The sequence below is a fragment of the Siphateles boraxobius genome, unplaced genomic scaffold (assembly GCF_051911475.1).
Source record: "Siphateles boraxobius isolate OS27281-9 unplaced genomic scaffold, OSU_SipBor_1 25, whole genome shotgun sequence".
Lineage (NCBI taxonomy): Eukaryota > Metazoa > Chordata > Actinopteri > Cypriniformes > Leuciscidae > Siphateles > Siphateles boraxobius.
In genome coordinates this window covers 25478463-25501268 of record NW_027508866.1, presented here as the reverse complement: position 1 = coordinate 25501268, position 22806 = coordinate 25478463, and the positions used below count along the sequence as shown (strand labels likewise).

The 22806-nt window shown below is 39.2% G+C and overlaps 1 protein-coding gene across 4 annotated transcripts in view; it reads right to left on the bottom strand.

Moving 5' to 3' along the window:
• pam (peptidylglycine alpha-amidating monooxygenase) overlaps nt 1–22806 on the bottom strand; it is a 68303-nt gene that overhangs the window by 45048 nt on the left and 449 nt on the right. For 2 of the 4 annotated variants that reach the window (XM_077243316.1, XM_077243314.1), the window contains exons 2-3: nt 1894–2310; nt 1306–1426 (exon numbers count right to left, since the gene is read on the bottom strand). In XM_077243316.1, coding sequence (XP_077099431.1) covers nt 1306–1426; nt 1894–1985 — 213 coding nt within the window. In that variant the 5' untranslated portion in view covers nt 1986–2310. Of the gene's footprint in view, nt 1–1305; nt 1427–1893; nt 2311–4938; nt 5438–22806 lie in introns of those variants that run through there. The other 2 variants (XM_077243317.1, XM_077243315.1) reach the window with 2 other exon arrangements.

The following is a 22806-nucleotide window of genomic DNA, read 5'->3' as shown; positions in this document are numbered from 1 at the left end:
TATATATTCAGATTAATTTTTATATGTTGAATGTTGAATGTTTTTCAACCATTTTGAGGTAGGCTTGCTTGTAACACTGTAATATGATCTTTATTTAGACAAATCCTCTCTTTCTCCAGATCCAGTGCACTCAGCACCATCAGACATACAAAAAAACATAGCTTAAATCTGCAGCAATGAGTACAGCTCTATTTATTACAAAGTGTGAGCAGACACAGTCCTAGCCATGCAGAAAAACTGTTAGTACCAAGAGATAATGAATCATCTGGAGGCCATGAAAGATCAAACACAACATGTGCCGTTAGGAACAATACTTGTCTGCTTTTTAGGGGGAAATTGTTAATTTTATGCTTTTTAGCACTATTTTGGTCTTCTGGATTTAAAATATTAATTAGGCCAATGGCACTTAGATCGTCTTAACATTTGATTTAATTAACAAAATAAGCTTGCGCAATTCACATATGAACGCGACCTGAGACGACGGACACACAAACGGAGAGCATCAGCTTTAGTTTCTGCACTGATAAGCGTTAGATCATGCAAAGCGCTGTGAGTGTTTGATAGAAATCAGGAATGGTGAGAGAACATTGAGCTTGATACATTTTCATCTTCAAACCAAATTTGGTTCTTCAGTCAACAAAGTTTAGGCCTAAATCCCATCTGGCTAGTGAGCTTCCCATAATGTTTACACATAAGGTCAGTAGGCAGTCTAAAGTGGACAACTTCAAAATGTTTTAGATCCAGTTTACGCCTGTATTAGAGGCATCTACTTGTGATCAGATTGACCAAAACACATCTTAATACCAGGTGTAAACAGGGCCTACTGCACATCTATGACTCATCGGTGTCTTATAATTATTCATGAGACTGTGTCCTTATCTAATAAAAAGACACCTCTTTTAATTATTCAGGCTTTCCTATGACAGATGCTTCAAAATGCAACGGCGTGAATATATATGTTTGATACAGGGCACAAATGCAAATGGCTGTGGATTTATTTGTGCATTAAATTACAGCTATCACAGGATGTCTGTGTATTTGTGTATTGTACAATGAGCTTACAAAATCATAATATATTTGCTAATTTTAATTCATGCAATAGATGAATTGACTGCAACGTTTTTTGTGGGAAGCTTGAACTCAATGACAGAGTAATATATCTGCCTTGATCAGAAGCCGCTGTGTTGTCGGTCTCCCCCCCTCCACTCCACTTTTAGCATTTTTAAAAACTGTGGTGAGAAATAACCAGAGAAATAACCTTAAAAGAAATGTGCAAACAACAAAGAAGATGTACAGAACTCATACCTCTGTTGGAATTACTCCTGGTATGCGAATATCGAGTGAAAAATTGTACGGATTGGACAGGACAAAGGGCTGCCTGGTCCTCGAGCAGTCATTGGGGTCTGACCAAGCATGTTCCTGAAACCTATCATCAACAACAACAAAAACAGCGTTAATGTGCATTGCTATGTGGTTGCTATTACTATATTGAGCTGAGATGAATTTGAGATAAGATATCAATTTACTGAAACTAACAACAGTAACGTCAATTTCTTCTGCATTGTGACATACATCCAAGTGACAGATTAAAGGAAAAGAAAACATGTATAGCGGGGACTTGGTTCATGCATCCGTTGTTTGGATGTTGAGATGTGGGTGAGTGTGAGCTTGCGGTCCACTGGTTTAAGCGCACTATACCATTGGAGAAGTCTTACACACGTCACCAGAGACGAGTCAGTCGTTTTCACCGGAAGATGACATTTTGATGAAACGTTACAAGGTCAAAACATGAACAATGAAACATGCATGGATGAAATGTTCACGATAACATGCATTTCGAAAACAGATTGAACTTTCGTTTCATGCTGATTTAAAGGAAATTAATTGCCTCACCTCTTGAACCTGTACATGGGGTTTTGGATACCGTGGCTGTGGCACTGAGAGAAGAGCGCGAACACGAATACGCCGCACCCCAGCATGCCCATCTCTGACTGGATGGAAGAACAATCAACAACAGAACTGAAAGTAAGCCAATGCGTTTTCCGCGTCAATCCTGCTCTGCCGCCATAAGCATCGGCAACACTCAGCTACTGCGACTGCTCCGGTTATTCACTCCTCACTTGCTCAATCTCTTCAAAGAACTCCCATAAAACCGTCCACCGTCTCAGTCGCCTCCACTCTGAATGAAACAAGGTTTGTCCGGATACAGTATGACCACCAAAGAAGAAGAGGAGGAGGAGGAGACAGGCTATCTGGTTCTCACACCGGGCAGAGCATATCACAAATGCAACATCAGGCTTCTCTCACAACCTGCAAAAACAGCAGTCAAAAAATGAGAATAGATAAATAAATAAACAGCACTTTCTATATAAACAGAATAGTGAGCGAAATCGATTCTTACATGCCCTACCAACATTCATGAAATATACATGTACAAAGAGTCTGTCTCTGAAGAGAGAGACTGGGGGAACGGGTGGGGAGAGGAGAAGAGAGCACACAATAATCTAATCACAGAGGATTCCCATAACAATACTCTGGGTTTGCTCCCTAGGAGACACAGTCAGGAGCGAAGGGGCCTCAGCAGTGCACACTGAATGACTGCTGGAGATGTCACTTTCCTGGAAATTATGAGAGGCATCAGCTGAGTGCATTTTCAGTGTGTCGCGTCGTGTGTTTATCCTGAGCGCACCAACACAATATGCCCACGTTCAGTCAGTGTCAATGGGATGCAAAAACAGATGCTACCATGCTAATCATGACTGAATGATATCCTTTTTGTAATGGCAGATGTCTCAGGATGATGAGGAAAGGCCTAACCAAAGAAAGATAAACAAACGGCAGAAAAAACCACCAGACGGGAAAGAACTGGAAGGGTTTCAGAAATGGGCTTACAGTCTTTCAATCTAAGCTGAACTAATCGCTGAAATAATCCTCTTGACAGCCACTGTTGGAAATTAACATATTGACAAGGAGCTGTTTGGTCTTTCTGGGCCACATGATAAACAAAAAATTAATGCACAGCCAAATAGACACAGCAAATTCAGATTCCTTCCCTTGAAGATTCCAAGAAATAAATTGTTATGAAAAATGTCAACATTTTTAAACAATAAACCTCTGTACAAGTCATTCATTCATGGGAACAGACCCTATTAAAATGTCAAAGACATTTTTACAACAAAAATGAACCATCACTGAACTTACTTCAGCTGGACTATGACGCCTCTGGATCTGCTGTCCAGCAGAAACTAACTTTGTTGCATTAGTTTCCTGTTATAACTGTAAAGCTGCTTTGAAATGTATTGTAAAGAAAGCTATAAAAATGAAGGTGACTTGACTTGACATTAAATTCCCCAGCATAAACACAGATAGTTATCAATAAAAGTAGGCAGCTGTGAAAACAAAACAATGTACGTCCAAGTTGCATCAAATGCATTCTCCAAATCAAAGAAAACAGCAATCGCATTTCCTTTGAGCATCAACACAGAGCATCACTTAGGCCTATAAGATGATTGGACACCATCATCCATACACATACACATGGTTCATTAACCATTATTATTATTATTATTATCGTCATGGTTTTACATAAACACTTTGTCAAGGATGGCTATGGGACAGTAACGGAATGGTTCATTGTGAACTTTCCCTGCTTTTGGGACATGAATGATTTCCAATGCTTTCCAAGACATTCTTTAAAGGAAGTTCAAAACAGTATAAGGTAAATACTTCAAAAACTGCCTGTGGATGTTGTTCGGACCAACAGTCATATCATGTGATCTGTTTATGGCCCAGAATAGTTCATTATAGGATTATACGAAAAAAATATCACCCTTCTTTTCTTCTGCAGCCTGAATTTCTCAAAAAGCTTGCTTTCCCCACCAAAAGGTTTAAGCAAACATATTAGCAATGTCTTGTTTTCGAATTAATATTTCATTTAATACTTAATACGCAGCATTTGAGTGCTCATCATACAGCAAAAATCAGACACCAAACCGTCTTCACTGAAGACTTTGATGAAACACTAGCCTCATTAATTACTCTCTGTGCTTATTTTGATTTCATGGTTCCCATTTGTTCTGAAGAAAGACCTTTGTTTTTCCAGTGTTTATTCCAGTTGTCTTTGAACTATGCCAGATGGTATTTGATGATCTAAATATCTCTCATTACACAGAACTGAAAAAGGTACCAGTTTGCTTTTTAGAAAGCAACCCCTGGACCTTCTGTTCATCCTTTCACAATTAGATTAAATGGGAAATGGTCACTCAAACTCTCCATTAAGCTACTATACATTATTTGAGCCTATTCTATTTAAGCTACTGATATAGTAACTGTGTGATATCAGTGCTATGAGAAAAGAGCATTAAAATACATTAGCATTGAAGCCGTCACAGACTGACCCCAGCTTCAATTTTATAATATAAAAAAAAAAGAATCTGTAAAACAGAAAGCGCAAGATCTATTGTGTGTTCACTAGGTATGATTCATCTCACACGCACAAGTCTGCACGTCATCCATTCCTGTTATGAAATGCAAAACTTGCAGCCTACAATCTCAAATAACTGAAAAGATGCTACTGTAATACAGGGAAACATCTACTTTTCAGCAGCCCATGATGCTTTTTACTTTAAGAGAAATCTGACCAATAATCTTTTGATGAGGATGGATTATGGATGGTAGGAGACAAGTACCATTCTGAGAAACAAACATCTAATACTCCCCTGCACCTTCTCAAACATACGCCATTGATCATCCAGCAAATATCAACCGGCCACAGAAGTCGCAGTGATTTATCACTGACGCAATAAATCCACTCAAAGCACTGCACTATATAGAGCTGCTCTGTCACGAAGCATTCTCTCTGCATTAAACACACTGTAACACAGGGAACAATAGAGTCTGTGAAAAGGAGAAGACAAAAATTCATAACAGACTGCCTACCTCACTCGCTCGTCACAATAAGATCTGAAGCACGACAGAAAACGAGAGAGAACTGGAGAAAAGAAAGGGACATCTGCTTCAGTGCAGCCTGACTCATTCATACAGAGAGAGAGAGAGAGAGAGAGAGAGAGAGAGAGAGAGAGAGAGTCTAGCATGCTGGTTGACATCATCCTCATCATCACACCCAAGATCTGAGGAGGTAACCATGGTAACCGCTACACGCCCACAGGATTCACCATCAGTTACCATAGTTACCGTCCCCATGAGTCTCTCTCTCCACATTGATCCATCAGTGTTTAAGCGGCTCGCTCTCATACGTTGCAAAACACCGTGAAAACAGTGGCTATGCCCATGCGAGACTAACAACTGTGAGAAACAAAACAATAATACTTGATTACATGATAAAAAAAAATTAGTTATTTTGCTAAAATCGAAATATAAAGAGCATAATGTTGGGAGAGTGACTCTGATCGCATCATTGACGATACTTCACAGGAGTGGGCGGTTGCCGAGCTCTTTGACGCAGAATCCGATGCTATGGTAACAGCAGCTTCTCAGCTGGAGCTCACCTCTGAACTCATGGGTAATGTAGTTCTTCACTGGGAATTTAGTTATTGCCTTTTTTTAATAAAGTTAAAACCACTCTGACTTATGGCAATTAAACATTAATCACAGAACTCAAGGTAGGTCTGTGTTGATAAAATTCAATTTGCAAGAGCTTCATTTTAAAGATGCATTCAACCATGTATTTAAATTCAAGAGCAATCCAGAATTACAGTCTTATATTACAGTGTTTGTTGTGTGTTGTGTCTGAATCATTTTCTCCTAAAAACCCAGATATATTCTATAATTTCTTTACTGTAAAACATCCAATAAATCAAGAGAAACATGTAACTAATGAAATGTTAAATGTCATGGCTTAAAAGGGTCATAAAACAATTAATTTGGGGACTTGTTTTTTTTTGGGGGGGGGGGGGGGGCAATAATATGTGCTTTATAAGTAATAAACAGACAGTATCATAGTAATTTCAAAGAGTATAGAAGAACAAGAGGAGAAACTCTGATGCTTTTTTGGAAACAGCCACTAGGTGGCGCTTTGGTAGCGCAGCCGCCATTTTGGGGTGAAAATTCCAACTGGAATAATGTCTTCTGCGTGTAATGTTTTGCTAGAACAGGCGGCAACTTATTGGTCATACTACGCTTGCCTTCCAATGCTGAAGCCAAACATTGCAATACTTGGTCATGGCGCCAAGTAAACCGACCCTGGCTAAGAGCCACCTTACATCCTGTCAAAATGTGCCTTAATGTGGCAGGTGATGAACACAAAGGACAAGATGGATCCTCTCCTACCCAGAGGTTTAGGTTCTGCGGTGATGGGAGAAAATCATATGTTGACCTAATAAGGAAACTGATCCTACTCTCTTCCAATGACCAAAGGTCTTGCCAGCCCATTTTGTGTTGTTCCACACTCTCCCATCTCATCAACTCTCCATGCTTGGCCTGGGAAATGGCCTTTATACATCTCATCCTCTCCTCCTGCTTTCGCACCTCGTTGAATACCAGCTTGCTCCTTTGAGCTGGGCCTGCCTTGTGCCATTTAGGAGCAGCTAAACTCAGCCCAAAACCCCCTCTTCCATGCTGTACCTGTCCGACGATATCCCCAATTTGAAGGTCAGCCTTTGCCTCTACTACAGATTTCTTTGCTGACCACTTTCTACGAGTCTTTACCACAGGGGCTGCCTCCCTTACACATTTGTCGCGTGACTCTGCTAAAGTCATTTCCAGTCTGACCTTGGCACACTTAAACTCCTCGGTTAAAGCAGAGACTGGCAGCTGCAATACTCCTTTACTATAAAGACCCACTCTGCTGAGGCAGCGTGGAATTCCCAACCATATCCTGATGTATGAACTTATTAACGCTTCCAGCTTATCCACTGTTGTCAAAGAAACCTCGTACACAGTCAGTGGCCACAGCAACCTTGGCAGTAGACCAAACTGAAAGCACCAGAGTTTTAGTTTCCCTGGTAGAGCACAGCTGTTTATGCTCTTCAACCCTTCCACTGCTTGTCGTCTAACTTCTCCCACTCGAACTGTGTCCTTTAGATCCCCATCGTACCACCTCCCTAGACTCTTCACTGGCTTCTGAGAAACTGTTGGAATTGCCTCACCATTAATGAAGAATGTTTTATCTACTACCTTGCCTATATCAATAATTATTGAGATGCTCCTTGATTTAGAGGGCTTAAATTGCATTCGTGCCCATTCAATATTATCTGTTTTCATTTTCCCAATAACCGATTAGTGCAGGCTACCGTTGTAGTCATGGTTGTCATGTCATCCATGTATGCTCTGATTGGTGGTAGTCGCATCCCAGAAGCCAAGCGCTCTCCTCCTACTACCCATTTTGATGCCCTAATGATTACTTCCATTGCCATGGTAAAAGCCAGCGGAGAAAGGGTGCATCCTGCCATTATTCCAACCTCTAAGCATTGCTATGTAGTGCTGAATTCTGGAGTTGAGAAACTAAATTGCAAATCTCCAAAATAGGCTTTCACTAAATACATATATGCGTCTTAGGCTACATATTTAACATTTATGCATATACGGGAAAATATATGGCACTTACATGAAAACGGCCATTTTTGCTATATTGTTTCATATATATCTATGTGTTTTATATGAATTTTGCATATATTCTCATATAGGCAGCAGACATGGGCACTGACATTAGGCTATATATGTAATTTACTTATATTGACATATATTACATTTCTGTATGGGTAATATATGTATGGGTAATATATTGTACGTTATTCTGTGTTGTCATCATTCAGTTTGGATTTGATCTTCAATGTAGGCTACTTAAAAAAATAATAATTACAAAGCAGCTGATATTGCCATAGCGACAGCAAAAAGCTAGTGGATAGTGATGGGAAGTCCGGCTCTTTTCAAAGAATCTGCTTTTAGAGCGGCTCGTTCGCGAACGAAACATCAGCACTAGTGGACTGCCGAGTCGCTTTCACCCCAAAATGGCGGAAGCGTAGCGCTGCTTCCGGGCACTGGTGTTGCAATGGAACGTTCTATTGAGTTTCGCCTCTTGTTCTTCTATAGATACAGTCAGTTGGTCTGGGAACGCCCCCGGGAACGCCCCGGCACGTGATGTGAAATTTGAAGTATTGAAATTACATGATCATTGAAATACAAGCGACAATCATGCCGAAGAGGTGCTGTGTCGTTTTCTGTATCGCCAATAAACAAACAAATTATGAATTGAAGTTCTACATCCTTCCTAATAAACACACAGAACCGGAAAGGAGGACAAAATGGCTACAAGCAATAAATAGTAGTGTAATACTTCTGTGATGTTCTGTAATACCTCTATAGTACTTCTATAGTATGTCCCAAAATACTATAGTATTCCTATAGGATTACTATAATATTTTGTCCTAAAATACTACAAGATTCCTATAGTTGTTTTTCATAAGGGATATCTCTTTCACATTAGTGTTATCAGCTGAAGGCTCGCTTGATATGCCAATCGCTACGGTCTACACTCAATACAGACTGCCGTCTGTGAGGTAGGGATCACTGTCAGCACAGTCCCTCGGCAACTTCGTACTACTGATCACCGTTTTACAAAAGGATTAATAGTTTGGAGTGAAGCATACATGTACAATTGGTAAATGACAAGGTTTTATGGAGTTATAGTATGCAACATATGATTGAGTTATAGGCTAATGTTACCGGTTAGGGATGGGCATGATTAATCGACGATCGATTATTGATCATTAAGAATTTCGTCGATCACGTTAATTTGTTATCGATTATCATTAAACTAATGCTGCTGCGTTGCGTAGTGTGAGTGGAAAGTGAACGTGTTCCCCGGGCTGGTCAAGTTAGCGCGGAGGTACCTGTGCATCCCGGCAACGTCAGCCCCCTCAGAGCGGGTGTTTTCAGCGGCTGGACTGAAGCCTTGTTTACACTCGACGCGTCCGCACGAGCGCGAAGGTGAGCGCGGCAAAAATGACGTCATTGCGGTATTCGGTGTTTCACAGGCGAGCGCGTCGAGTATAAACGCCTCGTCTGTTTGGGGAGGTGCGCGCGCAGTCTGTGGAGACTCGCGCTGCAGAGCCAGGCGAAAGTGTAAACGAGGCTTGACGGTCAGGTTGCGGTCGCGTCTGACCTCAGATCATGTCATCAACATGCTTATCTTTCTCAACAAAAATCAGTAGACTGGTGTAGAAGTTGTATGTGAGTTACTAGTTATTTTTTATGAGGCTTTGTTAAGTAGCCTAGCCGAATTGATTGTTACAGTAGGTAGGCTAATCTTTCTCACTCTCTTTCTCGACTCCGTTCTTGGATAGTTCTGAGTTACATTTTGACAAAACCTGTCAGATCTAAGTATTATTATGTTTTTGGTTAAGTTATTGTTTAACATGATTTTTTTTATTATTTATTATTTTGGAACAAACGAGGGTCTCTATTTAAGAACGCAAACTCGCAGCTGCAGGTTCCGTTGCTTCCGAGCACCGCAGCGCATATATCTTCAAGTTTAGCCTAACCGAACGTCCAGTTTTACTGCCACAAGTTGATCATCTTGTAATAAAGATCCAATCGAGGAAAAACGCGCTGTATTTTTGTATTTTCATTGCATTTTTAATTTATAAAAAGTATATAATATAAAAATAAATAATGAATTTGAATATAAAAATATTAATGATTAATCGATAGTCGATCGTTAATTCTCCCGACGATCGACTAAGAAAATTTAATCGAATGCCCATCCCTAAAGCTACCGCAATGTCTCTTACCTGGAGATTCAACCAGATAGCAAAATATGTCTGGAAACGACACCTCCGGCCATTTGGTCGGGTCATTGACCCAGTTTTTAATTAAATATGGGCAATCGTACCCTATTGCAGTTAATTTAGCAATATATCGTTGCCGGTCGGCAGGCGTCGATGCTTCGCAATAAGACATTTTGTCATTCAAATACACATGATGTTTGCGGTGTTTTCCCCCACGCCGACCACGCCCCTCAACTATGACGCGTTGCCGACTGTATGTATACTCTTTGGTAATATTCATGCTAATAGTATATTATCAGCCAATCAGAGCAAATTACACCAATCACAACAGAATGGGTCATCTGAACAATTAGAGCGAATTACACCAATCGCAACAGACTGGGTCATCTGACCAATCAGAGCAAATTACACCAATGACAACAGACTGAGTCATCTGACCTATCAGAGCAGAGTAGACCAATCACAACAGACTGGGTCATCAGACCAATCAGAGCAGAGTAACTTTGTTTCAAAAAGTTTTTCTAATTTTCCCTTCTTACCACCCCAACAACCATGGGATAGATTGCTTGACTTTAAGTCACAACAAAGAGGGATTGTCTCAGAAATTTATAACTGTATTCTAGGGCTGGGCGATAAATCGATTTTATCGATTAACTCGAATGTGTAGTTTACGCCGATTTTTTTTTTAATGAAAATCGGTTTTCTCTTTAAATACCGCCGACGCTCCCTCACGCCACACATCCATTTTCTCACGCAGAGAAAAATCGCAAAGCAAAGAGGACACTGACACCGACAGACAAGACAGAGCAGGTTACTATCGATATGAAACAGATTCTCAGCTCTCAGATTATGTCAATTTTATTACGAAATTCAAACAATAAACACAGTTTTGGCGCTTGTAAATGTGACGTGAAAGAACGCTGGCAGATCTCAGTTCAAGCGGCACGTGAACCGATCATCTGTTACTCTTAACTACCAACTTACAGAAATGTAATAAAATCGATCGATCAGTGTTTTTCAACCGCGGAAAGATGTCGTTAAAACAGCTGGAGAACAACATATGTCACGTAACGTTACATTTACCTCAGGATGCCTTTTAATGACCCATAGCACGCATGTGGACTTAAAATAATTGCTATAGAGAGGAGTATTTTGCTAACTCATTGCTAACTATGATAATTATATTACACATTTATTATATTTTTACCTATATCATTAAAATAGTATAACGTTGTTATTATAAAAAACGCATTATATTTAATTTGAGTTAGTTTTAACCTTTAATAATACCAGCTGACAGGGCACTCTGTATGTTTACAGCATTAGGTGATTTTTTTTTTGAGAACAATTAACACATTCATTTATCTACTGTACCTATTTATCCAAAGGAATTTATACTGAATCAAGATCAGAATCAAATCACAAGAATTGAATTGAAATTCTGAAATTTGTGTTAAGCAATAATAAAAACAGTAGCATACCAGTAAACTTAATAAAATTATGTTTAGTTACCAAATAATTTAACAATCACAAAACACTTATTGTAATGCAAGTTTTTTTGTGTTTTTTTTACACATCCCCCAATCCCAATCCACCCATTTTATTTTATGTTACATTTTGATTGTTTTCAAAGACAGGGCCTGTCCTCTTGTCTTTTTGGCTTGTTGTTTCTGATTGCACTTTAATTAAGATCATATCCCAGAAGGGAATATTAAAACAAAATAAAGTAATAATAACTTGTTTTGAACAATTTCTTTGTCATCTGCAGATTGATTTTAAGCAGGGAGAGAAAAAAATCGATTTAAATCGTAAATTGGATTTTTTGTGAAAAAATCTGGGATTTTTTTTTTAGGCCATATCGCCCAGTCCTACTGTATTCTGGATCTTTGTAACCACACCAACTCAAAAACAAAGACTGCTTGGGAGGAAGAACTAGGACAACAATTCAGTGAGGAGTGGTGGCAAGAGGTCATTGATAGACTGAGTACTGTGTCATCTTGTGCACGTCTTCATTGTGCACTGATTCATTTCAAGGTTGTACACAGGGTCCATTTCTCCAAAGCAAGATTATCTGCAATTTTCCCAGGAGTAGAGGGTAAGTGTGAAAGATGTCTTAACCCATGTTGTCATTTGAGCCACATGTTTTTTCTTTGTCCACGGTTACACAACTTATGGTCTGGTTTCTTCAACACAATTTCAATTATAATAGGAATACACCTCCAACGTTGCCCCTTAATTGCCATTTTTGGCACCCCAGACAAATCAGATCGATTTAATTGGGCACAGAAAGAAATTCTCAAATTCACATCTTTACTGGCCAGACGTCGAATTCTCTTACAGTGGAAATCTCCAAATCCTCCGTCAGTTTCACAGTGGCTTACTGATGCTATGCATTTCTTAAAACTTGAGAAAATTAAGTAAGCGATGAGAGGAAACACTGGCAAGTTTTTTTTTTACATCTGGCAGCCCTTTCTATCACATTTTGCACTTGCAGGTCTTACCAGACTAAAGGCCCGTTCACACCAAGCACGATAACTATAAAGATAACGATAAAGTTATAATTCTAAAAATCGTTCTCCATATTAAAGAAAAGCAGAGTTCACACCACAACTATAACGATAAAGATATGAGGAACGATATCGTTGGGATCACTTTCAGAACGATTTTTTTCCTGCTATCGAACGATAAAACACTGACAGCCAATCAGAAACCATTCTAATTTAAAGGTCTTGCGCATTTAAAATGGCAGATGACATTGCAGAGAAGTTAATCGTCGAGGTACAAAAAATCCTCCACTGTTTGACAAGTCAACCCCCCTTTTCAAGGATACGTTAAAAAAGATGGATATATGGAAAGCAATCGGTCGTATCCTGGGAATAAATGGTGAGAAGTATTAACGATGAGATATTATGCAGTCTAGCATAGTGTAACAAAATTACCTCAGGTAGGCTATCCAGCGCTAGTTTTGACAAGATTGCTGAAGTTGCAGTGAAAAAGGCGTTGTATACATACATTTTTATCCCATCATTGACTTCGTCAGCTAAATTCACAGTTAGATTTGATCGATTACATGCTGGCTGAGGACATCTGCTGGCAAAGATGTGTAAAGGCAATAAGAACAGCAAAAACATTTTCAATGACATGTTGTAAACAACAATTATAATAAAATGTAATCTATAACATCAGTCAATATCAGTAAAGCTATTGTAGTAAGTTTTTATGAATGAAACTGTTGTTGATTCATTCGAAAATATAAATACAATTTGTCTTCAAAAGACGACAACTCTCTAATCAGAGTGACGGATACTCCCAACTCCTCTCGTCTTTTAAGGATATCGTGTACCCAAAAGCACCTGTTTTTCTTTTGATATGTTTTTGTAACGTAAAGCAGCAGCAGGTCATCCATTTTCGCTACTTTGAAACCGCAGCGCTGGCGCGCGCGTGCCTAGAATAAAAAGACCGTTAACGGTTGTTGGTGTGGACGCATATATAGTTATCTTTATCGTTATCTTTATAGTTATCGTGCTTGGTGTGAACGGGCCTTAAGTCCTGTTATATATCATATTTGTTTATGATTTTAAGTAAGCCAGGGTGGGAGGGTGGGTGGGGGTTTAGTTTGGTTATGTCCTTTTCCTTTCTTGTTTTCCGTTAATTGTTTAAAATCTAAATTGTAAAAGTTGCCTATTTTGTGTAACTCGATTCAGTTTTCAATAAAAATGTTGCAATCAAAACAGAGTAGACCAATCACAAAAAACTGGGCCATCTGAACAATCAGAGAAGAGTAGACCAATCACAGCAGACTGGATCATCTGATCAATCAGAGCAAAGTAGACCAATCACAACAGACTGGGCCATCTAAACCAATCAGAGCAGAGTAGACCAATCACAACAGACTGCGTCACCTGACCAATCAGAGCAGAGTAGACCAACTAACAAATAACCAAATACACTTGCTACCCTCTTAACGGTCTTAATTTAGTTTATCTTGAGCTGGTCAATGTTGGACTAACTCACACTGACAGCTAACGGCGGTGTGCATAAAGTACCATGCAAAGATAAAGGTTTCCAGTTACAGATGCCACTGTTAATGCAGTATTCGTGTTAGTGCCCAATGATACATTTGCGATGCGATCTGGGAAACCCCATCACATGGTGAACTTTTACCTATAGCAGGTTTTGATACCATATGAGAGCTGGTTTCAAGATATTCTCAGAGATGATAGACAAGATGTTATAGGATAATAATTTAATGAAATTGTGACTAAAAACTGACATTCAAACAATTTTTTGATCTTCCTGAAAATGGTCCAGCGCAACATCCGACGGGTTTTCCCACATCAAATCACATTTATTCTGTGAGGTTTATTTTTAGAATGGGCCGTTTGTGAGATGAACAACATATTATAGCACTGGTATTACATAACATTCAGTGGCACATTACACTCAAAAACAGATGTGCCACAAACTAGGGATGCCCCGATTATGCACCGATGTTATGTAACTAGGGATGCACCGATTACCGAAATTATTCGGCCGAAAATAGAAAAAAAAGCACTTTCGGTGTTCAGCCGAATAAGTAAAAAGAACGAATAAATTTGACTGAACAATGACGTTTTTGATGACGCAATCAAATAGTAACCAGCGTAGAGTGAGAGGCGCGCGCTTTATATATGCAGCAAACATGCCCCCTTTGAGCAGATAACAAAAGAGAAGCTCATCTGATGCGTCTGTGGCAGACGTTATAGACCATTTTGCAAGATGTAAACAACACTGGTCCAGAAACACTTACTGTTTCAGTTTGTAACTGGTTTCTTTATTTCACATGTTAAGAAAACATCTTAAAGATGTTTGTTTAACGTTTTGATTCAGTTTTATTTGTTCTGTTGGTTGTATTTTATCCCAACGTTTGTGTAGTGTTAAAAAACTGAAACAGGAAGTGCTTCTGGACAAGTGTTGTTTACATCTTGCAAAATGGTCTATACCCTTACATGCAGCACTAAAGCGTCTTTTAACCCTCTGTAGTTGACAAACGCGCCGCCGCGTTTTGCTGGATTTTTTTCACAAAGCAGCAAAATAGACTTAAATACTCCCTCATTTATGGTCACTTAAATGCAGACTTAAGAAATATAAAAAAATAAATTAAATGTTAAATGTCTACTTGTGTCTACTTACAATCGAAACAAAGCTGTGCTTTTGTAAAATAAAGAAAATAAACAGGGTGTGCTTACTGCCTCTCCGTCTCCGTTAACTTCTTTTCTGGAGCACGTCTCTAAACTTAAAACAAAACTCAGCCAATACTAGTCACACAGGCAAAGGCATATATCTTTATAATCATTTAATTGTCTACTTTTAAATGATCTAATTCAAAACGAAAACAAATATTCTCTGTTTATGTAATCTGTATGAAAAGAGAGAGATGTCAGTCGTTCTCATGGCAACTCCTTATCTGCTAATGGCCACGGAGAGCGTGCGCGCTATATTGAAACCCAAATGATCTGAGGCAATCCATGCAAACCTTTCAACGCCCACGATAAAGTGTATGTAAACCGCAAAAGTAGACTTATGTCTAGGACAGTTATTCATTTGTTGTGGGTTCATCCACATCTTTTTTAGTTACATTCTTTCAGCAGTCAGTTATAGGCCTAACATAGGCTATTCAAGAAGGGGGGCGTCAAAGATGGCCAAATAAAAATATATATTTTTATTTTACTAATTTATTTATTTTAAGTTATATTGTGCTTTGTTTAAATAATATCTGCTGGAATGTTAAAAGAAATTGTATTTTTGCAATTTGATTTTTTCTCTGAAAAGCAAGACAAAATAGTAAAAAAGCATATTTTTACTATTTAATTAAATGCAATGGTGAAAAAATTGGCAAAATAAATGGAAAAAATGTGAAACACCACGTTCGGTATTCGGCCTTCGGCCAAGCGTTTCATCACACCGCCGCCGGCGAGAGCGGCGCGGAGCGTCTTGGGTGGCGAGAGCCATAGATATAAACACTAGATGTCGCCTTGGCTACGGCAGTTCATTGGAACGAATGCGTCAATAGAGCCGCCATCTTGAAACAGGGGAACCCCTCATCAGCGTCAATGTAGGAAAAGGTCTAACGGAAATAAAATCACCATAAATCGTCATGAATGCGATTTTCTAGTTGTTTTGGTTCGTTCCAACGGTCAGACATGTATTTATTATAGAGTCCAGAGAATTTTTTTTTTTTTTTACAAAATTTCACAATCTTGTGAAATGTAATCCCTTGCTGTCTGGTTTTTAGATTTCGTTCGTGTAAACATCCATACGCAGCACAAAAGACCGGCATCATCCATGAATTCAGCGTTACCTAGCGACTTCCTATGACAAGACCCCTGTTCCAAGATGGCGGCAGTTTTGACGCATGTTTAGAACCACAAGGCGACATCTAGTGTTTATATCTATGGGCGAGAACGGCCGAGAGCGGCGAGGAAAGTTGAAATCTGGTAAACTTTATGGTAATGAGCTATGACGCGGTTCGACGGCAACGAATCGGAATGTAGAAGTGCTCCGTTAGAGAGGATTCCAGAGAACGCAGTCTGTAAACTTTGGTTCTGACCACATTAGTTCCCAAGCAAAATAGAGGAGAGGTTGATCATTTGAATTTAAGAAGAAGGCACGCAACACTATTTATAGGCAAGATTTTCGCGCTAATATACTTTATTTCTGCGGGAATGTAAATTAGAATATAACTTAACCATGAACACAAAAGTCACACCACAGACATGGCTTTTAATTGGTTTATTTCGTTAGCAAACATGTCACTGTAATTGTTAAGTTCTTTCCATCGATCAATTTTCTGCAAAAATAACGATCGACATGCTTGTTTGCTCTGTGGCCCCTTTAAATTAAGTTTAAAAAAAGACCAAGCATTCAATCTACGTCAGAGCATCAGAGCGTCCACAAATCTTTCCACGACGTCGCTGGCAGGGCAGCGAGAGCGAATTTTGCCGCTATCGCCGGCGGCGGTGTGAACGCACAGTTATTCGGCTTCGGCCAAGAATTTTCATTTCGGTGTATCCCTACCACAAACTGACTACAGATTATAAATACGATTAAATATGTTTCATTGACATTTATTAAGTCATTTATTAAGTATGACTAATAGGATATTTAATTTAGGATCGCCTTGTGAAGCTTCACAATTCAGGAAATCCCCGCAAACATTTATTCACTATAACATGTAGGCTAGTTTGAATAAGTAAATTAATGCACAAAGATGAACAGGAGGGTATTATAGTTATGCGACTTCCCTGGGTAAGTTTACTCAGAGTAAGCAGATAAATCAACTTTCAGTTCCAAAAACTGAGGTAAATCACAGGGTATGTTCAGTATGAAGCTCCGGAGCAGCTTCTGTTCCAGGGTTTTTTTACTCCAGCGCATGCGTTTCCTATTGATGAGACTCCAGTGGCTGTGACAGATTATGAATATGGTTAATTATATAGGCCTTTATATTTAGTTATTATAAAGCACTATTAGGCTTTAACATAAAGCAATGTTTACTTTACTCAAATTTACTTTATTGTCATCTCACACATTGTGGATCTGCAATTTAACAGAGTTTTTTGTTGTTATATGTTGTTGTTTTTCTATATAACATATTTACAAGAAACGTGGAAGCAAAATGGCTAACATAGGCCATATTATCTTTCCAAGCACTGACTGTTTTTCTTAAAGTTCAAACAAGCTTTCTTTTTTTAAATTATTTGCATTATACCAAAAATATATATTTTGTATACGGTAATAAAAAAAATGTATTAAAGACTTAAAAGATAAGATTTAAAAAATGATTGCACAACTGCACAGTAGGTGGTGATATACACTAAGAATGTGCATTGGCAATAAACAAAAGAAAAAGAAGGCAGAAAGTTCTTAGCTCCGTTTCCATGGTGACACCTGGATTCGGCGCTCAGTGAGAATGTTTTTAGCTTTCCACTGCACTTAACCCCAGGTTATCGTCTTTCTAAACAACGCTTTTAACCCCAGGTAAAGGAGCGCTTTACACTTGTAATTTAGCAGTGGGGTAAGCAAAGCTTTTTACCCAGGGCAATGAAACCCTGCTCCAGGCTTAGCACCGATTCCTACCCGGGGTTATGAAACCCTGCTCAAGGTTTAGCACCGCTTTTTACCCGGGGCTATGAAATCCTGCTTCAGGATTAGCACCTCTTTATACCCGGGGTTATGAAACCCTGTTACAGGCGCAGCTTTTACGGTGCTAACTCCGCATTGCGTTACCAAACTTGTGTGAAACGATGCGGTGTTAGAATGTTACAACTGGATGCTTAGCAACCAACAACCAATCGTGTGCCTTATATTCATGTGCTTTGAGCAGTCAAGGAAACAGCACAATGTCTATAAGGTCGTTTTTGCGTATAATAGGAAAAATGTCAAACGCCGATGGAAAACGTGACAGTTGGAGTGAGGAGACCGTATTTCTCTTACCTTTATAGTTTGATAGTTTCACTCAGAACAAACTTAATTTTACAGTCAGCAATGTGTAATTTGAGGACGTGCAACGCTAGAGTCTTTATGTAAACAAGTCACGTGCTGCATTTGTCCAATCAGTGACACTGACATCGCACATACAGGTCCTTCTCAAAAAATTAGCATATTGTGATAAAGTTAATTATTTTCCATAATGTAATGCTAAAAATTAAACTTTCATATATTTTAGATTCATTGCACACCAACTGAAATATTTCAGGTCTTTTATTGTTTTAATACTGATGATTTTGGCATACAGCTCATGAAAACCCAAAATTCCTGTCTCAAAAAATTAGCATATCATGAAAAGGGTCTCTAAACAAGCTATTAACCTAATCATCTGAATCAACTAATTAATTATAAACACCTGCAAAAGATTCCTGAGGCTTTTAAAAACTCCCAGCCTGTTTCATTACTCAAAACCGCAATCATGGGTAAGACTGCCGACCTGACTGCTGTCCAGAAGGCCATCATTGACACCCTCAAGCAAGAGGGTAAGACACAGAAAGAAATTTCTGAACAAATAGGCTGTTCCCAGAGTGCTGTATCAAGGCACCTCAGTGGGAAGTCTGTGGGAAGGAAAAAGTGTGGCAAAAAACGCTGCACAACGAGAAGAGGTGACCGGACCCTGAGGAAGATTGTGGAGAAGGACCGATTCCAGACCTTGGGGGACCTGCGGAAGCAGTGGACTGAGTCTGGAGTAGAAACATCCAGAGCCACCATGCACAGGCGTGTGCAGGAAATGGGCTACAGGTGCCGCATTCCCCAGGTCAAGCCACTTTTGAACCAGAAACAGCGGCAGAAGCGCCTGACCTGGGCTACAGAGAAGCAGCACTGGACTGTTGCTCAGTTTTGCATGTCATTCGGAAATCAAGGTGCCAGAGTCTGGAGGAAGACTGGGGAGAAGGAAATGCCAAAATGCCTGAAGTCCAGTGTCAAGTACCCACAGTCAGTGATGGTCTGGGGTGCCATGTCAGCTGCTGGTGTTGGTCCACTGTGTTTTATCAAGGGCAGGGTCAATGCAGCTAGCTATCAGGAGATTTTGGAGCACTTCATGCTTCCATCTGCTGAAAAGCTTTATGGAGATGAAGATTTCATTTTTCAGCACGACCTGGCACCTGCTTACAGTGCCAAAACCACTGGTAAATGGTTTACTGACCATGGTATTACTGTGCTCAATTGGCCTGCCAACTCTCCTGACCTGAACCCCATAGAGAATCTGTGGGATATTGTGAAGAGAAAGTTGAGAGACGCAAGACCCAACACTCTGGATGAGCTTAAGGCCGCTATCGAAGCATCCTGGGCCTCCATAACACCTCAGCATTGCCACAGGCTGATTGCCTCCATGCCACGCCGCATTGAAGCAGTCATTTCTGCAAAAGGATTCCCGACCAAGTATTGACTATTGTGTGCATAACTGAACATAATTATTTGAAGGTTGACTTTTTTTTTTTTTTATTAAAAACACTTCTTTTATTGGTCGGATGAAATATGCTAATTTTTTGAGACAGGAATTTTGGGTTTTCATGAGCTGTATGCCAAAATCATCAGTATTAAAACAATAAAACACCTGAAATATTTCAGTTGGTGTGCAATGAATCTAAAATATATGAAAGTTTAATTTTTATCATTACATTATGGAAAATAATGAACTTTATCACAATATGCTAATTTTTTGAGAAGGACCTGTAAGACATTCTACGACTCTAGTCTCATCTGGGAGTTTGTACTCTATCACATGCTGGGCAGGGCTGTTGGAAAAGGAAAAGAATAAGTTAAATAAACTCATAAAAAAGGCAGGCTCTGTCGTGGGGAGTGTTTACCCACTTTAGAGGAGATAGTGCAGGATAAAATGATTGGGAAACGTTATATTATGATTAATCATGACTGTCATCCTCTTAATGAAATATCTCGAGCTTTTGTGAGTACCTACAATTCAAAATTAATTCATCCATGCCGCTACAAAGAGCGTTTTAGAAAATATTTTTTCCCAACCGCAATTAGATTTTATAATCAATGTTATATAAGATGATATAGATGATGGTCGTATACAATCATAATGCTTTGAAAAAATTGATATTTGAGAACAAGACTTGTTGTTGTTGTGTATGTTGTTGTTTATTTATTCATTGTATTTTTGTGCTGTTGTGACATAAATTCCCCCCTGGGGATCAATAAAGTAAATCAAATCAAATCAAATATGCAAATAAGGACGTAAACCTAGGATTTAGGAACATACAGTGTGAAACAGCAGTTTATGAATACCCAGGATTAACTGTTAATCCTGGGTAAATTATGAGCAGTGTGAAACGTGAATAAAGATAACCCAGGATTCCCTTTAACCCGGGATTTAAAAATGACCCAGGGTTAACTAGTTCAAGGTTTTGAGACCTGCATACCTCGAGTGAGCAAGCTTTGAGTAAATCAACCGAGAGTTCAGGGTATTCTTGACGGTAAATGAACCTCGCTTTCTAGATTACCTCTCTCCCTTACTATGACTTTACTGTGCAGGCAATATTGTTTTCATGTTGGTTTGTTTTTCAAAGGGAACACAAAGTAAAAGCACACAAGTTGAAGATTTGAGATACAAAGAGGCTATATATTTATAGAAAAATGTGCGAGGCATTTTTGTGTAACACCAGCTACAACCTGTGCGATTTTGGCAATCCTATAAGATCATTACAAATCACACTGTAGAACATGGCTCTAATAAACTAGGATATGGCATGTATGTAGACTGTACGATGATGATGACACCTATTGAATCATAGGCTACAACACAAGTAAGTTTAGAAGATTAAACAGTCAACAGCATGAGCTAGTGGTGAACAAATAAAGCAAGATGAATTGTGCTTTGGCAATTGTGGTTATGTTCACTGAAAAAAAAGGAAGCGAAAGAGGAGAATATGAATGCAATTATCGCAGGCTATCTGTGGTCGCAACTGTGACAACAGCCGTCTCTGAACCTCTCTCACTGCACAATGCAGGACTGCTGTTTAGGAGCCATGATCACAGAAATCAACACGACTGGTCATATTTAGTCTGGGACAACAGCACAAAATCACACAATGTGTACCGGGCATAAGGTGCTTATAACCCCTTCTCACTTTAGGGCAGTGTTTCCCAACCCTGTTCCTGGAGGCACAGCGACAGCTTAAAACACAACTCTAACACACTCCAAAACTTACACAACTCATCAGCTCATTAGTAGAGACTACAAGACCTGAAATGGAAAGGCAACACCCAATATCAGTGGTGTTTAATCCTGGCCCTGGGATCCACAGCACTGCATCTTATTTAACACACCTGACTCATTAGGTGAGAGCTCCATCAACTCAATGTTGGTATCATCAAGGTATGTTTGCATAACAACGTATTAAAAATGGATTCATATTTTCATTTTTTAACACATATGGGTGACTATGAACATGAAATTGTCCAGCTATTGAAGTTATTAAAGGAGAAATCCGTCGCAAAACAGACAGTTTAATAATAATATTTATAAAGACAGTACCATCGCAGAGCCATCTTTGGGAAACAGCCTCGACCAGTCGAACCACTAACGCCGTGCTAAGTGAGGTGAACTGTGAGATTCCAAGTCCCAGTTCAGCTCGTAGCACGGCGTTCGTGGTTCGACTGGTCGAGACTGTTTTCCAAAGATGGCTCTGCGATGGTACTGTCTTTATAAAGTATATTATTATTAAACTGTCTGTACACTTACAAAGTTCTCAGTGCTTCGGTTTGTATGTAGAGACCCTCATTAACCTACCGTGTTAGTGTGGGGCTATTTTGAGCCTTGTTAGTGGTATTAACTAGCGATCTCTTTTTACTTATTATATGCCCCATATTCTCGCGTTATAAGCTAAACAGTTTTTAGAGATAAAACTCTTTACACTCGATTATCACGAAAACAAATCCCAGAGAACAGTCGACTCGGTACCAATGTGTTATTACACCCCAGGTTCATTTTGCACCGGAGTTCTCCTTTAAAGATAGTTGAGCTTCACAAAATAGAAAGTGGCTGTAAGAAGATATCTAAAGCATTACAAAATCCCCATTTCCATCATCAGGGCAATAACTAAAAAGTTCCAACTAAAGATGTTACGAATCTGCCTGGAAGAGGATGTGTATATATGTTCTTAAAGTCTTGGGGTCAAAAATCCTATTTAAAAAAAACAACAGCACCACATATATCTCCACATATTTTTTTGAAAAATCATCTGCACTCCTCCAAGAACACACTCCAGCATATTCAGCTGTCAGACACTGGAACTACAAACGGGACTGGATTCTGTGGTCAGAAAAGAGCTTTATACCCACCAGTTGGGTTTGGGTCACACAGGGATAAAAAAGTACTCCATCCCCACATTTAAATATACTGCTATATAATATACTTCTGACCTCTTAAATCCAACAAATCGTGATCCAAAAATAATAAATGCCACAATATACCATAACCCAATATCGATGACAAAAGGCAAGAAAAAATATCAGCCACTTTTAACGTCAGCGTGGACGATGTAGCCTACAACCTGACGATAGTTTA